This window comes from Diceros bicornis, chromosome 2 (assembly GCF_020826845.1).
Source record: "Diceros bicornis minor isolate mBicDic1 chromosome 2, mDicBic1.mat.cur, whole genome shotgun sequence".
NCBI classification, from domain to species: domain Eukaryota; kingdom Metazoa; phylum Chordata; class Mammalia; order Perissodactyla; family Rhinocerotidae; genus Diceros; species Diceros bicornis.
The window spans coordinates 18,651,149-18,669,914 of record NC_080741.1 but is presented as its reverse complement, the minus strand read 5'-3'; the positions used below and the strand labels follow the sequence as shown (position 1 = coordinate 18,669,914).

The 18,766-nt window shown below is 43.7% G+C and overlaps 1 protein-coding gene across 1 annotated transcript in view; it reads left to right on the top strand.

The window, feature by feature from the left end:
• The window catches only part of LOC131412822 (inhibitor of carbonic anhydrase-like), a 41,471-nt gene extending 29,858 nt beyond the window's left edge, over positions 1-11,613 (top strand). The window contains exons 13-17 of the mRNA XM_058552923.1: positions 1,412-1,553; positions 7,827-7,891; positions 8,802-8,986; positions 10,299-10,485; positions 11,533-11,613. Coding sequence (XP_058408906.1) covers positions 1,412-1,553; positions 7,827-7,891; positions 8,802-8,986; positions 10,299-10,485; positions 11,533-11,567 — 614 coding nt within the window. The 3' untranslated portion in view covers positions 11,568-11,613. The remainder of the gene's footprint in view (positions 1-1,411; positions 1,554-7,826; positions 7,892-8,801; positions 8,987-10,298; positions 10,486-11,532) is intronic.
• Positions 11,614-18,766: the final 7,153 nt, after the last annotated feature.

Genomic DNA, 18,766 nt, shown 5'->3' with positions numbered 1-18,766 from the left:
ACTGCCTTGATTACCATCTAAACAAATATTATGTGTACAAAGCTAGGCACATAGCAAGCACTAGATAAATGTTTGCTGCTATCAATATTATGTCTATATGTTGATAACTGTCGAGTTTTTATCCCTAGCATAGATCTCTCCTTGACTTTCAGACCTGTATCTATTGAACTGCCTATTTGACATGATCTAGTTGGATATCTCAAAGGCACATTAAGTTCAACCTGTCCAAAATGGAATGCATCATCTCTGCCAGGCCTGGTCCTGCTCCAGAGCTGCCTAGCTGGGTGGAGGAGCCCACAGACCATCCACTTGCCCCAGCGGGAAACTGACCCGTCATTTTCCACACACCCATCCATCACCAGTGATGTCGGGTTCTCCCCGCTCCACCGCTCTCCCTCCCCTTTGTGCTACTCTAGTCCAAGCTGCCCTCATCTCCCCTGGACGACTGCAGTAGCCTGCTGCCTGCACCCCACATTGCCAGAGCAATCTTAGCAAAGTACAGATCTGACAATATCCTGCCCACTACTCCTGGTCCAGCTTTGTCCACAGCCTTTCAGAAGCTCCACATTTCTCTAAGAATAAAGAACAAAATCTACGCAAAGATGTAAAGGGTGGTCTGGACCCTGCCCCCTCCCCACACACTCTTGGTCTGGGTGGTCCAGCCCCATTAAGCTCCCTGTGCATTTGACCCCCACCCCTAACCCCCGCCCTAGGCTTTTGCAGATGCTGCTCCCTGTCTGGAAAGCTCTTGCCCCCTCGCCCTTCACTTGGATGAATTCCTATTCATTCTTCATATCTGGACTTTGAGGCTTCTCCCTGACTCCCAGGCCTGCGCAGGGTTCCTTTATCTGCAGCTTGTGGAACCATATTCTTTTTCCCCAGAGCACAGGGGGAAACACGAATTCACTGGTGATTGTCACCCCACAGACGTGGGTTCCAGGAGGGGGCGGGGCCTGTGTCATTTCCTCCATGTGGTACCTAGAACCCAGCACAGAGCTTGGTGGCTGGGCCTCTCAGGCCCCTTCCTGGACTTGGAGTGATGTTGGTGCACCTTGTATAGAAGGGCAGAGGCGGCAGAGGTCGGAAAACATGGGACAGGTTCAACCAGCATGACTTCTGTTTTTGTCTGCTCTCTTAGGGTTAAATCCGTGTCTGCCCTTCTCACCACTGCCCTGTGCCGGGACAGGGTGGACGTCTGTGAGCTCCCAGACCCTGTCCCAACTTCAGCTGGTCCCCCTTTACTTTGCTCCAGCTGAAACTTTTTTTTTTTATTCCTTAAGGTTCTTGTTTCTAATAACATGATACTAAACACCTGAAGTGTCTTTACGTCATTCAGGCAATTCTACGGTCAAGGTCTGAGGCTTTCTTGCTAACAGGCAGGAAAAGCTGACCTCCTGTGTTCTCTGCACAGATGAATTCTTCAGTCAAAGCTGTGCCCCTGGGTCTGATCCGGATTCCAGTCTCTGTGCTCTGTGCAGCGGTGGCAGCAATGCAGCCCACATGTGTGCCCCCAACAGCCACGAGCGATACTACGGCCCCAGTGGGGCGCTCAGGCGAGTAGTGTCTGTGCCCCACCTTTCTTTCTGGCACCAGCCCAGTGAACTTCTTATCCTTTCACCTTTTTCCTCGTCCCAGCATCTGGGTGCTGCATTTAGGAGGAGCCAGAATTAGAAAACAGAACTGCGAATTCCCAGTGGCTCCGAGGACTCAAGTCCAGCCCCTTTCTGGAGCACTCTCCTGCAGACCTGCTGACTTAGGGCACCTGCAAGGATGGTGGGTGCAGGGTCCCAATGCTGGCTCCACTCTTGCTTTTTTCTTCTGTGTGATGTCGGACAAGTCATAGAATCTTTCAGAGCCCATTTAAAATCAGAGGAGGGCACGGGACATGTGCTCCTTACACCTGGCTGAAGAGTACATTTTAATAGATACTCCTGGGCTCCATCCGTTCAAGACAGATTCACTGAGCACCTAGTTGGTGGCAGGCACTATTCTAGGTAGAGAGGTTACAACAGCGACACGACACACGTGGCCCCTGTGCCCCTGAGTCTCGGGGGAGAGGAGGACGGTAAACATCTGAAAGAGGACAATCACTTCCCGACTGCGGTGAGTGCTACAGAGGAACCAAGGCGGGTGATGTGGCCATGACTCGGGTAGGGGACAATTTTGGAAATGGTGGTCAGGGAAGGCCTCAGCAAGCAGAGGGACCATGTGAACTGAGGATGAAATATTGAGAGGGAATCAGGCCTGAGAAAATCTGGAGGAAGAGTCATCCAGGAAGAAGGAACAGTAAGACAAAGGCATGAGGTTGGGACAAATCATGCTGTGTCTGAGGCCAGAGAAGAAGGCGCTAGGGTAGAGCATGGCAGGGAGAGGGTCAGGTGTGTGAGGAGGCTGGAGCCATGGGCAGGGGCTGTCTCGGGCCGTATGGGCCCGACCAAGGAGGCGGATTTAATTCTAAGTGTGATGGGCAGTGCAGGGTGCTTTGAGGCAGTAGGGCATATTGTGTGAATTAGGGTTGTGTGGCTGTTGTGTGGAGAATGTGAGCTTCTAGAAGGGACCCTTTTATTCGTCACACTGCCAGAAGACTTTGTCCCACCCTCTCCAAAGTTTTGTCTCTTTCATAAGCCGGACATAAATTACACATTTTCACAGATCCTACTACAACAATATATGCTGAACATTAAACCTAGGCTAAAACAGTATATATATATTTTACATCTGAAAGTACATAAGTATTAGGGTCGATGGTCCCATCATGATAGCATCACAGAAGACCCAGAATTGTCAGAGTTCTGTCTTGAACCACGATTTCCCCTCTTTCCAAAATGAAGATGAACTGAACACACAAAGAACAATGCGAGCTTCAAACATCTCGTTCTCCCACCCACTCCTACCTGCCTTCCCACTCCCTCTAGCCTCCCGACTCCAGCTGCCCTTCATTCCTACTGCCCCGTGATCCACTGATCCTGCGAGCTCTTCCCTGTTCTCACTCCCCGTCATGTCCTTTTTCCCCCCCTAGTCAGTGCACATTCCACAGCCAACCATGATCATTATTCCCCTGTGCATGTCCTCAATGCCCTCCTCTCCTGGCTGAACTATGACCTTGATTAGGTCCCACATCCCACCACTCAGTGCCTGCACTTCCAGGCTGACTGGCCTCCCAGGATTGAGAACCCGCCTCAAATGAGCCATATGTCTCTAGTCCCTTCACCACCCCACTCGCCTAAAAGATGATTCCATACTTTCTCCTCTCCTCCATCCCCCAACACTTCTTCCTCCATCTACCATACCTTTGTTTCCTATTTCATATGAGAAAATTGAAGCAATCAAAAGAGAAATTCCATATTGTCCCACTGCCACATCTACCCACGTGCCGGCATCTGTGCCCATAGACACTGCGCTCCCTCCGCTTACTTGGGAGCACCTGGCTGTCTCCTAGCTAAGCCCACTGCTGCCCCTGCATTGACTGCCTCTCCTCCAGCCTGATCAAGGGCGTTGCCCCAGCACTTCTCCACTCTTTCTCCTGCATCATCACATTTTCTTCTCTACTAGATCGTTTCTATCAGCAGACAAACATACTGCTATTTTTTTCATCTTAAACATAAATAAATAAAACCTCTCTCGATCTCACTTTCCTCTCAACTTCCCATTTCTCTCCTTCTCTTTATAACAAAATCCCTTGAAGGAATTTAATGTCCTTGCTCCAATTTCTTTCCTTTCAATCTTCCCAGAACCCAGTTTAGGAATCTGTTCACCTTCTCCACCTCCAACCAGTGGAGTTGGCTTTATTATTGTTTTTAAATTATCTACAGAAAACAGCGCTCCTAGTTGTTGACACACGGGCAGACTACTCCCACCACACCTCCGCCTTGGTACACCGCCATCCACCACGCAGCTGAAACTGTGCTTTTAAGTCGCCAGTGACCTCTGTGTTGCTAAATAAATCCCAAGGCCAGTTCTCAGTCCTTGTGTTTCTTGATCTACCAGCATCGTTGGCGCCACTGACCACTTCCTCCTCTTGGATGCATGTTTGTCCTTGGCTTCAGGACACCACGCTCTCTTGGATTCCCTCCTCCCTTTCCTAGTGCTGCGTCTCAGTCTCTTTGCTGGTTCTGCCTCACTTCCCCAACCTCCACATGTCGGTGTGCCCCAGGACAAAGTCTCTTCATGCCCATATCCTTGATGGTTTTATCTAGTCTCGATCCATCTATATGCTGACAATTCCCCAAATTACATTCCTGTTCAGATGTCTCGACAAAATTCCAGACCAAACTCCAGACTGGTATATCCAACTACCTACTGGACATCTCCACTTGGATTTCTAATCACCATCTCAAATTTAAACATCTCAAACTGAGCTTCTGAAATTTCACACACTCTCACCAAAACCAGTAATTCCTGCAGTCCTTCCCATCTCAGTTAAACGCAACTCCATTTTTGCTTTTGGAAAAAAAAAGACAAGACCTCGGTGTGTGTTATCTACGTCTACTCTTTCTCTCAGATCCCATAGCTGGCCTATCATCAAATCGTGTTAGCTCTACCTGCAAAAGGTAACCAGAATTGACCTCATCACCCATGTCCACTGATACCACTTTGATCCAAACCACCATCATCTCTCTCCAGATTTTTATAATAGCCCCCTAAGAGGTCTCCATGCATCTGTCCTATCCTTCTTCCCCACCACAGTCTATTCTCAACACATCAGCAAGAGTGAGTCTGTTAAAACATAAATCAGAGCATCACATTTCTCTGCCTAAAGCTCTTCAGTAATTTCCCATATCACTCAGAGTAAAAGTCAGGGTCCTTCTTTGACCTATAAGGCCCCTTTGTGATCTGGGAAGGCTCTTTGTGACCTAATGTCCTACATCTTTCCCCCTTGCTCTCTCTGCTCCAGTCATCTTGGCATACTACCTGTTCCTTGAAGACATCGGGCACACTCCTGCCTCAGGGCCTTTGCACTTGCTCTTACCCCCATCTGGAGTGCTCTTCCTCCTCACATCATCTTGGTAGTTCCCTCACTTCCTTTAGGACTTCTCAGGGAAGTCTTTCCTGGCCACTCCATATATAATTTCACACTCACACCCTTGCCAGTATTTCATATCCCCCTTTCTTGCTTTATGTTTTCTTTAGCACTTATCACTCTCTAGAATACTATACATTTTATCTACTTATCTTGTTTAATATCTTTAATAAAATGAATAAGGATGCCTTTGGTTGCAAATGAAAAATCCCATATGAACCGTCTTAAGCCAAGGGAGAAGTTTTAACAGGAGCTTCCTTCTTGTAAGGGCTGAGTCCTGAGCCTCAGTAGCCAGCCAAGATACTTTAAGATCAAAGTTCCTAGATAAAATTCAGGAATTAAATTAGAATTCCAGTAAACAACGAATGAAATTTAAGTACAGTCCTGTGTCGCTTAATGATGAGAAAATGTTCTGAGAAATGTGTCATTAGGTGATTTTATTGTTGTGCGAACATCATAGAGTGTACTTACACAAACCTAGATGGTATAGCCTGCTACACACCTAGGCTATATGGTACTAATCTTATGGGAACACCATTGTATATGTGGTCCGTCGTTGACAGAAATGTCGTTATGCAGCACATGACTGTATAAGGGGACACACTCTGCTTCTCTCTCTCTCTCTTTCTGCACATCTGCCTCATTTTCTCGTTCCCTGCAGGGTGGTTTTCTCTGTTCCTCAGTCCACATGGAAGGAAATATCTGTGACCAGCAGTGCCAGCATTGTTACAGCTCCTCAGTTATAAAGAAGCAGTCAAATACAGACCATAATGTATTAGTTCCGATTCCCAGGAAATGGAATTGTCAGCCCACCTCAGGTGAAAGCTTCCTGCTCACACAACTCATGCAGTGAAGTTGTGTTGTAAAGTTCTAGCTGCCTCCACTGTGATCAGGTGGATTGAGAGGGATAGGAGGGAGAAGTCAGTTCTCAAAAAAGTATTAAAAGTTTGGTAGACCAAACAAGAGCCAAGAATTTCTAAATAAAATTATACAGAAGGAATTTTTTTCCTAGATATAAAAATCACATTATAATACTATATAATACTGTAATACAGTGATCGATACAGGCTGGTTATGTGCAAGAATGACAGATAAATCAATGGAAGAGAATAGACTTCCAAGTCAGATACATGCACGTATTACATTTGGTCTATAACAAAGATGATATTTCAAATCACTGGGGCAAGGATGAACTTTAGAGATCAAGTAAAATGAGTACAGTGACTGGTCCCTGGATCTGGTGACCCTGGCGGGAGCAGATTCAATAGTGAGTCAGTCCCATAAGCTCACCGGCAAGAGCCAGTGAGGGTGGTGTGCAGGGGTGCTGACGGTTAAGTGCGATGAGTCCTTTTAGGTGTTTGGATGAGTAGGGGCAGGGGGCCCATTGCTGAGGGCAGTGTGGGATCAAGTCAGTACTTATTGTTTTTTAAAAAAGAAAAGAAGTGTGAGTGCTGATGAAAAGAGAGCAGAGAACAGGGGAAGGCTCCAATTATGTAAGAGAAAAAGGATAACCATAGCAGAAAGTGCTGAAGAGCCTGGGTGGGGATGGGATGCAGGGCGGGGAGGACACTTTTGCTGGGAGGGACACCTTGCCTCCTTCTTCGTACCTGGAGGGCGAGAGAGGAGCACTGGAGCCTGGGGCTGGCAGATTTGGCAGAGGGATGCTGAAAGACAGCCCGTGTGATGATTTCTGTGTTTTCTCTGGAAAGCAAAAGCACGTGTCAGAGTGTGTGAGTGTTGGGGAACGGGTATGTGTAGAGAGAGTAGTTTGTAGGAAGCAGGAAAGCATTTTGAAGTCATTGCTCTATAGCGTGGGGAGCTGGCTGCCTCAAGCAGTGGTTCTCACAGTTGAGCACAAATCAGAATCTTCTGCGGGGCTTGTTAACAGATCGCTGGGCCCCACCCCCAGGTTTCTGATTCAGTAGGTCTGGGGTGGGGCCTGAGAATATGCATTTCTAACAAGTTCCCAAGTGGTGCCGATGCTGCTGGTCCCAGCCCACACTTGGAGAACCACAGGTCTAGAGTAGGGAAAGGAAGGCAGGAATGCCCAGGTGAAGTTAATGATCAGGAGGTCTGTGGTCTGCCTCATTGCTGATGATCATCCTCATTCAAGACTGGGACTGTATGAAGGGGAGGGGTGAAGGAAAGAAATAGGGCCAGGGAGCTTAGGAAACTCGAATGGGAGCAGTTGATCCTAAGTATAGAGCGATCTGAAGTTAGGAGAGAGAGAAAACTGGAGAGTTGCTCCTGATAATTAATAATTAGTATCAATTTCCAACTGACTGAATGTCATAAAACCAATTTTAATGTGCTCAACATTTCTCATAAAGAATGCACCTTAAATACAGAGAAACATTTTTCAGAGAATTAAGCGTGAACAAATATTTAGTGATGCACATTAACTTTTAAGGCTGAGTAGACATATGGGTGTGACAAGACTTCAAAATCACATCTTCTCCACTGATTTTAATCTCTGATGTGAGTTTTGATCCAACCAGAGAGTCATCCTCAAATATCTCTGTTAATAGGAGAACACAAGCATCTCCTCTGGAGAAACCAATCAGTATGAGGAACCAAACAATGGTTACCTACAGTAAAAAGTAAAGAAGCGGATTTCTTCTTCTATTCTATTTCCCCTGTAACTCCCAGGACAACCGGGCATTACGGTTGTGTGTGTGAAAGTGGTCAGTGTTGGATGTGCCCCGTGGCCCGGGTCGAGGGGTGTGGGCTCTCAGTGAGTTCCTCTCGGTGTCGCTCCCTCCCACCCCTGTTGATCCTCCCCGCTGACCTGACCCTTGCTGTGCAGGTGTCTGGTTGAGAAGGGAGATGTGGCCTTTCTGAAGCACCCCACAGTCCTGCAGAATACTGACGGTACGTGCCTGCACTGTCCTCTCCTCCTTTGGAAAAATCTGAGTCTCTCACAGGAAATCACTCTCTAGTCGGGCCACAAGGGAAGTTTATTAACTCTACCAGATTCCAGTGACTTTGGTTCTAACATTTTTTATTTAGGGAGTGAGAAAATCCTTCATGTCTGGTCAGACTTGACAGGGTTGGTTATCACATTGGCCTTGAACTCAACCGACAAACACATGGGGGCTGCAGTCCATATGAGCACGTCTGCCTCTCTTGATTTATAGGCATTCTTTATATGTTCTGGGTACGAGTTTTTGTCAGCTGTATGTACTGAGAATATCTAGTCCCTCTCTGAAAAGGCTTGCCTTTGCACTTTCTTAATGATGTCTTTTGATGAGCAGACATTCTTAATTTTAATATAGTTCAATTTATCAATCTTGTCCTTTCTGGCTAGGGGGTTTTCAGGCCTAGTTAAGAAATCTTGGCCTTGGGCCGGCCCCGTGGCTTAGCGGTTAGGTACTCGCCCTCCGCTGCTGGCGGCCCGGGTTCGGATCCTGGGCGAGCACTGACGCACCGCTTCTCCGGCCGTGTTGAGGCCGTGTCCCACATACAGCAACTATAAGGATGTGCAGCTATGAGATACAACTATCTGCTGGGGCTTTGGGGGAAAAAAAATAAATAAATAAAATTATTAAAAAAAAAAGAAAAAAGAAATCTTTGCCTTTAACAGGATGGAAAATCACTAACCAGAAAGGGTATGAATTTGTGAGTTTATGAATGTTTCTCATCTGTTTTATTTTAAAATCTTAATTGTTTTATTTCTCAGTGTCTCTGTGATTGTCCCAGACAGTGGTGGTTGGTCACATCCCCCAGTGAGGGCACCTTGACCAAAGCTGTCACCTGTGGCTGACCCGCTATCTGTCCCCAGGAAAGAACCCTGAAGCATGGGCTAAGGATCTGAAGAAGGAAGACTTTCAGCTTCTGTGCCTCGATGGCACCAGGAAGCCTGTGACTGAGGCTCAGAGCTGCCACTTGGCCAGAGTCCCAAATCATGCTGTGGTCTCAAGGAAAGATAACGCAAATTTTGTTCGTAGAATGCTCTTCAACCAACAGGTATGGACACCCATGGGGTCCTGTCTGCATGCCCCAACTGAGTGCTCAGTTCACTTGCAGAGCTGCACAGACTCACCCCAGCCCAGTCTCACACTCTTTCTCCCAGGGCAGTGGACTTGATTCTTGCAGCCCTGCCTCTGATGAAAACTGGTGGCTGTGTTTATTTCTTGTTCCCCAGCTATCTAGGACATCAAAGTGGACTAAAAAAGCCTCAGACACGTGGGCATCTGTAGTGTAGTGGACTCATCTGACTCTCTGAGCAGAGTCATGGTATCTCTTGGGCTTGTTCAGTTACTCCACGAGAATTATCCCTTTGTCTCTTCTTCTGTCACAGAAATAAGGGAGCTGGCTCAGTGTCCTTCACACTAGGCTGAGCTACATGTGGGGAAAGCAGAATGGAGATTACTCTACTTGACCTTGGGTGGATCCCAATGCATTTCCTGAACCTAAGCAGGCTGAGCACTGTTTGAAGCTTCGTGAACATTAAAGAGCCAAGATTCAGACAACTTATGACCTGTATAGGCAGCCAACAAGGCCTGATCCTATGGAGTAGCGGGCTGCCTAAATCAAATGGTCTTAAGGAAAACCCAAAGCCTTGTCTCCCTTTTGCACTAGTACACCCCATTCTTGGAGGAGCCCCAAACGAGTAATCCATGTCTTAGCATATGCTGCCCACACATTCCAGGTAAAGGATAATGACCCAGAGAGAGCTGGCAAAACAGGAGGCTCTTGGTCATGGATTTTTGAAAGGATGGGCCCCACACAGGGCGAGCTGCCATCTTGGCCACAAGGGAAGTGGATAAAGGAAGAGAGGGGAGGGGAAGGAAGAGATGGAAATGGTCGGGTGCCCGGGGAAGATCCAGAGAATAGAAGAGGCAAGGTAGCAAGGGCCCCGGGCAGCAGGAAGACATGCAAGTATGACCCAGACTGTTGAAAATATCCAGCGCTGCGTGGCAGAATAGCGACACAGTGGCAAACTTGGAGCTCTTTCTGTTAGCAGTTGCTTTGTATACATCATCTCACTATTTAGTGTTATTATCTCCACTTACTATTGAGTAAACTGAGGTTCACTGAGCTCAGTAAAGAATTTTCCTAAACTCACATGACAAGGACAAGCTAGGGCCAGGACTTGAATCCAGAAGCCATACTTTTTGCCATTTTACTACAGTGCCTCCTAAACTGTTGCCGTGTCCCAGGTTTCCCCAGGGGCTGGAGCTGAGCAGTCCAGCAGACTCAGGTCTTCTGAGGCAGAATATACAACCTCGTGCTCCCTGGTGCTGCTGGTCACTCACTGTCTGTCTGTCTGACCCAGGAGCTCTTTGGAAGAAATGGGTTTGAATATAGGATGTTCCAGCTGTTCAAATCCTCGACCAAGGACCTGCTCTTCAGTGATGACACGGAATGTCTGGCTAACCTTCAGGACAAAACAACTTATCAAAAATACTTAGGGCCAGAGTATCTCATGGCTATCGCTAATGTGAAACCATGCTTATCCTCTGGTGAGTAGAGTAAAGCACTGAGGAGCAATAACATGGGAGTCGAGGTAAACATGTTTGTATTAAGGACCAGCATGTGCCAAGCCCTGAGCCAGTACCAATAGGAACACAAAGACGTGTAGGGCTTGCTCCTGGCCCTGCAGGAGGACTCAGACCTACCAGTGGGGTGACTCAATTAGACAACAGTGTAAGACGTTACCTGAAAAAAGGCCAAATCATTTGAAGGAGACAGACAGTGTAAAAGAACTTGAGATCATTTGGAAATTGAACTTGTTTACATGTGTATTTCCTTTTTTTTGCTAATAAAATGAAAATATATGTGTGTGAGCACTTCAGGGTAGGGAGAGGGTTGCGAAATGACACATATATACCACTCATAGAGGACCAATTTTCAAATATTTTAAGTAAAATATGTAAATAATATTAATAGAAACAAATAAATAAAGTGTAGCTAGCCTATAGTAGGCCTGTTATATTTATATATATATATATTTTAGAATGGCAAAGCTGTCTTAAAAAGAAATAAATTGAAAAAATAAAATTAGAGCTGGGATAATCAAATTATTGGGAGTGTGCCGGAATTTTTGTTGAATTATTTTGTGTACTGGAGATGAAGAGAACAGGAAGAAAGGAAAATGTAGGTATTTAAGTATAGCACTGACCTCAGTTAGGGGAGAGAGAGAGAGAGGGAGAGAGTTTTAAAAAAATCTTTAGGAGGGGCTGGCCCCATGGCATAGTGGTTAAGTGCGTGTGCTCCGCTGCTGGTGGCCCGGGTTTGGATCCCAGGCGCGCACCGACACACTGCTTGTCAGGCCACGCTGTGGCAGTGTCCCATATAAAGTAGAGGAAGATGGGCACGGATGTTAGCCCAGGGCCAGTCTTCCTCAGCAAAAAAAGAGGAGGCTTGGCATGAATGTTAGCTCAGAGCTGATCTTCCTCACACACACACAAAAATCTTTATTACCTACCGTTTACTTTTAGAAAATAGGAACAGAATTGTGTTTAGTAAGCAAAGGCAGTACCTAAAAGTCTTTCTCTTATGCTTCACAGAACTTCTGGATGCCTGCACATTCCATGGAAATTAAAAACTGATGAAAGTGGGCAACCGCAGAGATGCTCAGAGCCTGCAAATATGGTGGGGCCACATTCTCACTTCTCTGTATGTGGGTCGGTGTTAACATTAGTTATCTTTATAATTATGTACTGTAACTGATGCAGAAATTAAAATGAAAAAAATTATTGTTTCTTCTCAGAAAGCTTCATTAAATGTTCTCAGATTTTTGGGAGGAGAAAACTTTCTTTATACTAGAATTGTGCTTCTGAAGTTAATATCTATTAAACTGTACCTTTTTTTAGAACTCTACAAGGCTAGCTCAACTTCCCTCCCTATTCTCTGATTATTTTACCCAAGAGTCAAGTCACTTAAATAGAATTTAAGCAAAAATCTGTCTGAAGGGAGACTGAGTGGTGATTACAAGCATGCAAAAAAGCATCGGTGCACATAGTATCAAAGACTTACATAATAAAAACAAAGGATAAGGAAGTTTGTATATTTTAACATTTAAGATTCATAAAGTCAAGTGAAATCAAACTCCTGATTCAGATTAATTGGAAAATATTAACATTACTGCAAAAATCCAATCCTACTGCACTTTTATAGTCAACTTCCTGAAAGTGTGATTTACACTTATTTCTTTTAAGTCAGTTTCTTATCAGAGATTTCGCCATATCTATTATTACCATAATGCCAGCCTATGGTGGTGCCTCAATAAACGTTGACTAGGAACCTAAGTTGTATATTGTTAAATGTCACTTTTATGAGTGTGGACTTCTGCTTCCACCTGTGAAACAGTGACCAGTACAGGACTTGCCCTCCTTCCATTAACAACTAAGAAACTGGGCAAAATATATGAAACAACTGTTTTCAAACATTAGATTATAACAGCATAGGACTATGATCCTTGAAAGAGGGAAAGACAAGAGGTGAGCAGAATGATGACACTACTTTTTGCCTAGAGGAAATTTCCAGATCATGGCACAGGGAGGGGGAACCCAAGAGATCCCATTACTTTGAGTTGAGGAAACAGAGATAGGAGCTTGGGGAAGCCAAGGTGACTGGATATTGTATAGAGAAGAGATCTGTATAAGAGTCTCCAGCAAAACACCAATCTGCATGTGTGTAGAATGAAATTGAAATCCATCAGGCGAGGCAATGAATAACTGTGAGAAACGTATAAACCGAACAATTCCCAGGGCTCACACAGGCCAGAAATCATTCACATTCCTACCAACCAGAGTGAAGAGACGTCCTTGAACACCTAAGGATTTCACTGAAGGTGATGCCTTGGACGTGGGGCTGCTCTATAACTGCCCTTACTGAGAGTGAAACTAGCCTTGGTAGGATCAAGCTGATCTGCAACTAACTTAGCTGCCTTCTAAAAGAAACCTCAGTACTCATTAAAGGAAGATAACAAAATCTAAATATTCAACAATGTAGCATACATAATATCCAGCATCAAATGCAAAAATTACCAGATATGCAAAGAAGCATAAAATGTGACCCAGAGTCAGGAGAAAAATCAACCAATAGAAACATACCTAGAAATCACAGAGATGATGGTATTCAGAGAAGGAACTTTAAACAGTTGTTATAAACATGCCCAAGGATTTAAATGAAAACATGAACATAGCAAAGAAAAAAGTGTAACGTTTAAAAAAGCATGAGTGAAAATCTAGAGCTGCAAAATCTGTGTTTTTTAAGGAATTTATCTGTTTCACCTAAATTGTCTATTTTTGCCATAAAATTGTTCAAAATATTTCCTTATTATTCTTTTAATATTTATAGGATATGTAGTGATATCTCTTCTTCCATTCTTCATACTGGTAATTTGTGTTTTCTCTCTTCTTTTTTCTTGATCAGTCTAGCCATAGCTTTACCAATTTTATTAAATTTTTCAAAGAACAAATTTTGGTTTTATAAATTTTCACTATGGGTTGTCTATTTTCTATCTTATTTTCTGTTCTTAGCCTTATTTCCTTTCTTCTACTTACTTTTCATTTAATTTGCTTTTTTTCTTAGATTCTTAACATGCAAGCTTAGATCAATTATTAGGACATTTTTCTTTTCTAATATAGACATTTAAAATTATAAATTTTCTGGGGCTGGCCCAGTGGTGTAGTGGTTAAGTGCGTGTGCTCCGCTGCGGCAGCCCAGGGTTTGCAGCTTCAGATCCTGGGAGCATGCTGATGCACTGCTTGTCAAGCCATGCTGTGGCAGTGTCCCATATAAAGTGGAGGAAGATGGGCACAGATATTAGCCCAGGGCCAATCTTCCTCAGCAAAAAGAAGAGGATTGGTGTCAGATGTTAGCTCAGGGCTAATATTCCTCACAAAAAATAAAAAAAATAAAATTATAAATTTCCTTCTAAATACTAGTTTAGCTACATCCCACAAATTTTGGTATGTTGTATTTTCATTACCATTCAGGTAAAATCTTTTTTTTCTAATTTTCCAAAGATTTCTTCTTTGATCTGTTGTTTATTTAAAAGTTATTTTTAATTTCCAAATATTTGGTGATTTTCCAGATATGTTTTTGTTATTGAATTCTAATTTAGTTCCTTTGTGATCACAGAATATATTCTAACTTCAATTCTCTTTAATTTATTGAGTTTTTTTTTAATGGCCAGCATATCATCTATCTTGGTGGATGTTCCATATGTATACTTGAAAAAAATATGTATTCTGTAATTGTGGGGCATAGTTCTACAATGTGTAGTTCTATAATACATAATGTAGTTCTATAAGTAACAATTAGGTCAAGTTGGTTAATGTTATTGTTCAAATCCTCTGTCTTGACTCATTTTGTGTCTGCTTTGTGCATTAATTACTGAAAATCTCCAACTATAAGTATGGATTTGCTCATTTCTCCTTCTAGTTCTATTAAACTTTGCTTTATGTATTTTGAGGCTCTGGTAGGTGCATATGCATTTAAGATGTCAGGCTTTCTTGATGAATCGACTCCTTTATCATTGTGAAATGTCCCTAGTTGTCTCTGGTAATACTTCTTGTCCTTAAGTCTTCTTCACTGGATATTAATATTACCATTCCACCTTTCTTTTGATTATTAGTGTGTGCTTAGTAAATTATTTTTTATCCTTTTATTTTTAATCCATATTTCTTTATATTAAGGTGGGTTTCTTATAAAGAGCATGTAGTTGGCTCTTTCTTTTTTCATTGAGTGTGACAAGTTATACCCTTTTAAATGATATGTTCAGTTCATTTATTATAATGTAATTATTGATATTTGTTTTCTATCTGTCTCATCTGTTTTTTGTTCCTTGCTTCCTCTTTTCTGCCTTCTATTGGATTGAGTATTTTATAGTATTCCATTTTATCTTCTCTATTGGCTTATTAGCTATTCTTCTTTGTTTAATGTCTTCTGCAGGGTTTGCAATATACATCTTGAGCTTAATACTAGCATCAAATAATGTTATATCACTTTGTGTATAGTGTAACAGCCTAGAATAGTACAGTTCCACTTTCCCTAGTGATGTGCAGATAACAACCAGATCTTCAAGGTAAAAAACGCCCTGATTTGTATCCTTTGCCAGTTTCATGGAGTAAATGCTGTCACCATGGATGATCTCAAGGTACTAAAGTGATGTCAATGAATTCAGAGTTGAGACGAGATTTTGTGAGCCAACACAAGCTGACTGCCCTACCCCACTGATTTCCCTCTTCTATCTTTTGTGGTCTCATCATACATTTTACTTCTACATATGTTGGAAACTCCACAATACATTTTTATTATTTTTACATCAAGCGGTCAATTATCTTTTAAAGAAACTTAAAAATGAAAAAGAAAAATCTTTAATATTTGCCCACATTTTTACTGTTTCTGGCTCTTTTCATACCTTTGTGTAGGTTACAGATTTTTAAGATGTTTTGTGGATGTATCTTTCTGGCATGCTTTCTGGCATCTCTAACATCTGTAGAGATGTTATTTTTCTTCCCATTTAATGTTTTTCTTGTAATAACTTTGTATGATATTTGACCATGATACTTTCTTTTGCTCAATTTAGGTTAAATTTGCTTTCCTGAACTTTTAGAATAAGGCTATTTTTAGGAAAGATTTTCTAACTTCACAGAGCTCCCTCTTCTACAGTTTTGTGTATTATTCAAAAACATAGTAGCTTGCTTTCTAGGGTTTCTTGATTTTATTCCCTTGTCCACTTTGGCCTAGACTTCTTTTTACTTCATCCTTGTTGTCCCTTTCCTGCTCAATTTTGATTCCACTTCTAGTACTGTCTCCTGCTCCAGATTGCTCCAGATCTTTCAGTCCTTCTTGGGAAAGATATTTTCACATCTGGTGGTAGGTCATCTCCCTGCCGGCTGCCCCCAGAAAGCCATGGGCATGCTTATCCTTTACGCTGGGGCTTCTCGGAAGACTGTCCCCTGGAGTTTCACCTGCTACAGAGTCCTCAGGCTCTGTTGCCCAAAGCCTCAGAGACTGTTGGCTTGAGTTTCTGCCACCAGATCCCCCCCTAAGGAGAGCCAACCTTGAAGTCTTGAGTGGCATAGACCTGAGGCAGGAGCCTGAACACCCTGGTCCAACAGGGACCTTTCACTGGTACTGGGGAAGAGCTGTCAAGTACCCTACCTCCACTTCCTCCCAATTCTAAGAACTTGGAAAGAAGTCCAGAACAGATAGTTAATGTTTACCATTTCAACATATTTGAGGTAGCAATGGATCCTTTTGAGGATTAATAAAAGCCTGGGACTCTCACCACCTTCCCTGGGGTGAAGGAGTGGGGATAGAGGCTAGTTAATCTGTTTTTAGGCAGATGCTACCCTGTGGGGCTGATAAGTGTTGTTAAATTACACATAAAGACAAGTTGCATATATTTATGTAAAAGGCCTATCTGTAGGAACATTTAGAATAACTAAAAGGGTAAGATAATTCAATTGTAGAAACCAACAGTTGACACCAATTATCTACAAATCAGTATACGTCAGAGCTTTACTTTGGAACAGCTGAGAAACCAGGTGGACTTGGGTCTTCTCTTTCCACAGAGAGCAGGGACATTAAACAATGGCATTTGCTGTGGGGCAGTAGAGGGATCAGTGATCTGTTTGTTTTGGCCCCAGGAGCACTAGACTCTGCTCAGCTTAACCAGCCACTTCTCATGGGCCCACCTGAAGATCCTGGGACTTGACTTCTCTTGGTGAAAGAGAAATGGGAAGTGAAATCTTTAACTAACCTTGGAAGAAAATATGAATGACACCTTCCAAGAAAGCATGTCACGGGATGGTGGGGTCAGCTCAGGACATTGCGTCCAAAGTCCTAGGTTTTAGCTTTGCCTGCCCTGCTGGGCAGCCTACCAGTTACGTCTTCTGGCTGGGCCTCAATTTTTCTCTCTGTAAAATGAGGTCATTGTACTAGATGGCCTTGCAGGGTATGTTTTGCTGGAGGGCCCATTAGCAATGGAAGGAGCCATAAAGAAATTATGTAGAGTCACTTCATTAATTCACTAAACGTGTTGTTAGTACTTCCTTAATGCTAGGTGTTCTGTAATATCAATAGTCATTGCCATCTATTGGTGACTGCTACATGTCAGGCAGGGCCAGTATTTTAATAGCACTGTGAGTATTCTTTAAAATGACCCTGGAAGGTAGGTATTCATATTCCTATTACTAATGAGAAAAAGGAGGCTAGGAATAGATAAGTAACTTGTCCAGCATCACACAGCTTCTATATGGCCTACAATTCAAACCCAGGAGTCTCTGACTCCAATTTCACACTCATTTTATTTCACAGATTGCACGTAATACCCAGTACCTGTCTTTAAGAATGGACAGGTGTGGGCCGGCCCTGTGGCTTAGCGGTTAAGCTCACGCACTCCGCTGTTGGCGGCCCGGGTTCAGATCCCGGGCGCGCACCGACACACCACTTCTCCGGCCATGCTGAGGCCGCATCCCACATACAGCAACTAGAAGGATGTGCATCTATGACATACAACTATCTACTGGGGCTTTGGGGAAAAAAAGGAGGAGGATTGGCAATAGATGTTAGCTCAGAGCTGGTCTTCCTCAGCAAAAAGAGGAGGATTAGCATGGATGTTAGCTCAGGGCTGATCTTCCTCACAAAAAAAAAAAAAAAAGAATGGACAGGTGAATAAAAGGAGTGCACACGTAACTAGTGTACAGAGAAAAAAATGCTGCCAGGATCTGTATCTTCTCTATGATACATTGTCTAGGACCTAGTGGTCAGCATGCTTGTAGGGCTCCCTGCTGTGGTGTGACCTGATGGGCTGGACTCACAGTGCTGTGCACAAGGGACTTAAAGGGGGAGGATATTGGTAATGACACAAATAAAAGTAAGAATGATGTTAACGTGCTGGGTACAGTACTAGGTGATTTTCTTTAATTGCTAATTTTGTTCTCATAATAACTCTGTGAAGTAGATACTATTATTCCCATTTTCTAGGTAGGAAACTGAGGTAGTGAGAGTTAAGTAACTTGCCTAATTCATGAAACAACTGAATGTCTTACTGTATAGAAGTGAATGTAAAGAAGCAAATGACCAAATCACACTAGCTTCAATGGTGCCCCATCCGGGGAATCAGGGCCGTGCGCTCCTCTTGTCCTCGTCTTTGCAGTTGTGATCCCCTCCCATATTTACTTCATGCTGCTGCTACCACCACTATGTTCCTGCTTTGCAGTGGGCAGATGACTTCCAAATATAAATCTGGGAATAAACCCCACTTCTAGGGCAGATTCCTCTACCTGAGATCCTTCCTTTATTTTAAAATGCAGACTCCATGACACCCACATGTCCTGGCCCACTTTATACTAGGCTCTCAAAATTCCCCAGCCTTCTTTCCTCCTCCCTAGCATCTTACTTTGTGACCTGGGAGAAGTTAATTGCCAGAGGGGACCCTGGAGTGGGGGCTGAAGCAACTCCTGTAACATGTTGTCTGTTTCACAATTTCGCCTGAAGCCGACCCTGCCATGGAGCTCTAAACTGTGCCCCCAGCCCTGACCTCTAACCCCCTTCCCAGCTTTGCCAAGCCTGTCCAAGTGTCCTGCAAACAGCGTGCCAGAGAAGCCCAGCTTTTCATGTATGCCTGCCTTTGATCAGGGACTTGTGTTCCTTTACACATGACATTTGCAGAGTCCACTAAGCTCCGGGGTCAGTGGCCTTTGCACCTGTTGGCCTAGAGGTCAGGGACGGCTGAGTTAGGTTGAATATTATAGTGATGAGGAAAGGGTTTTCTTAGGAGCT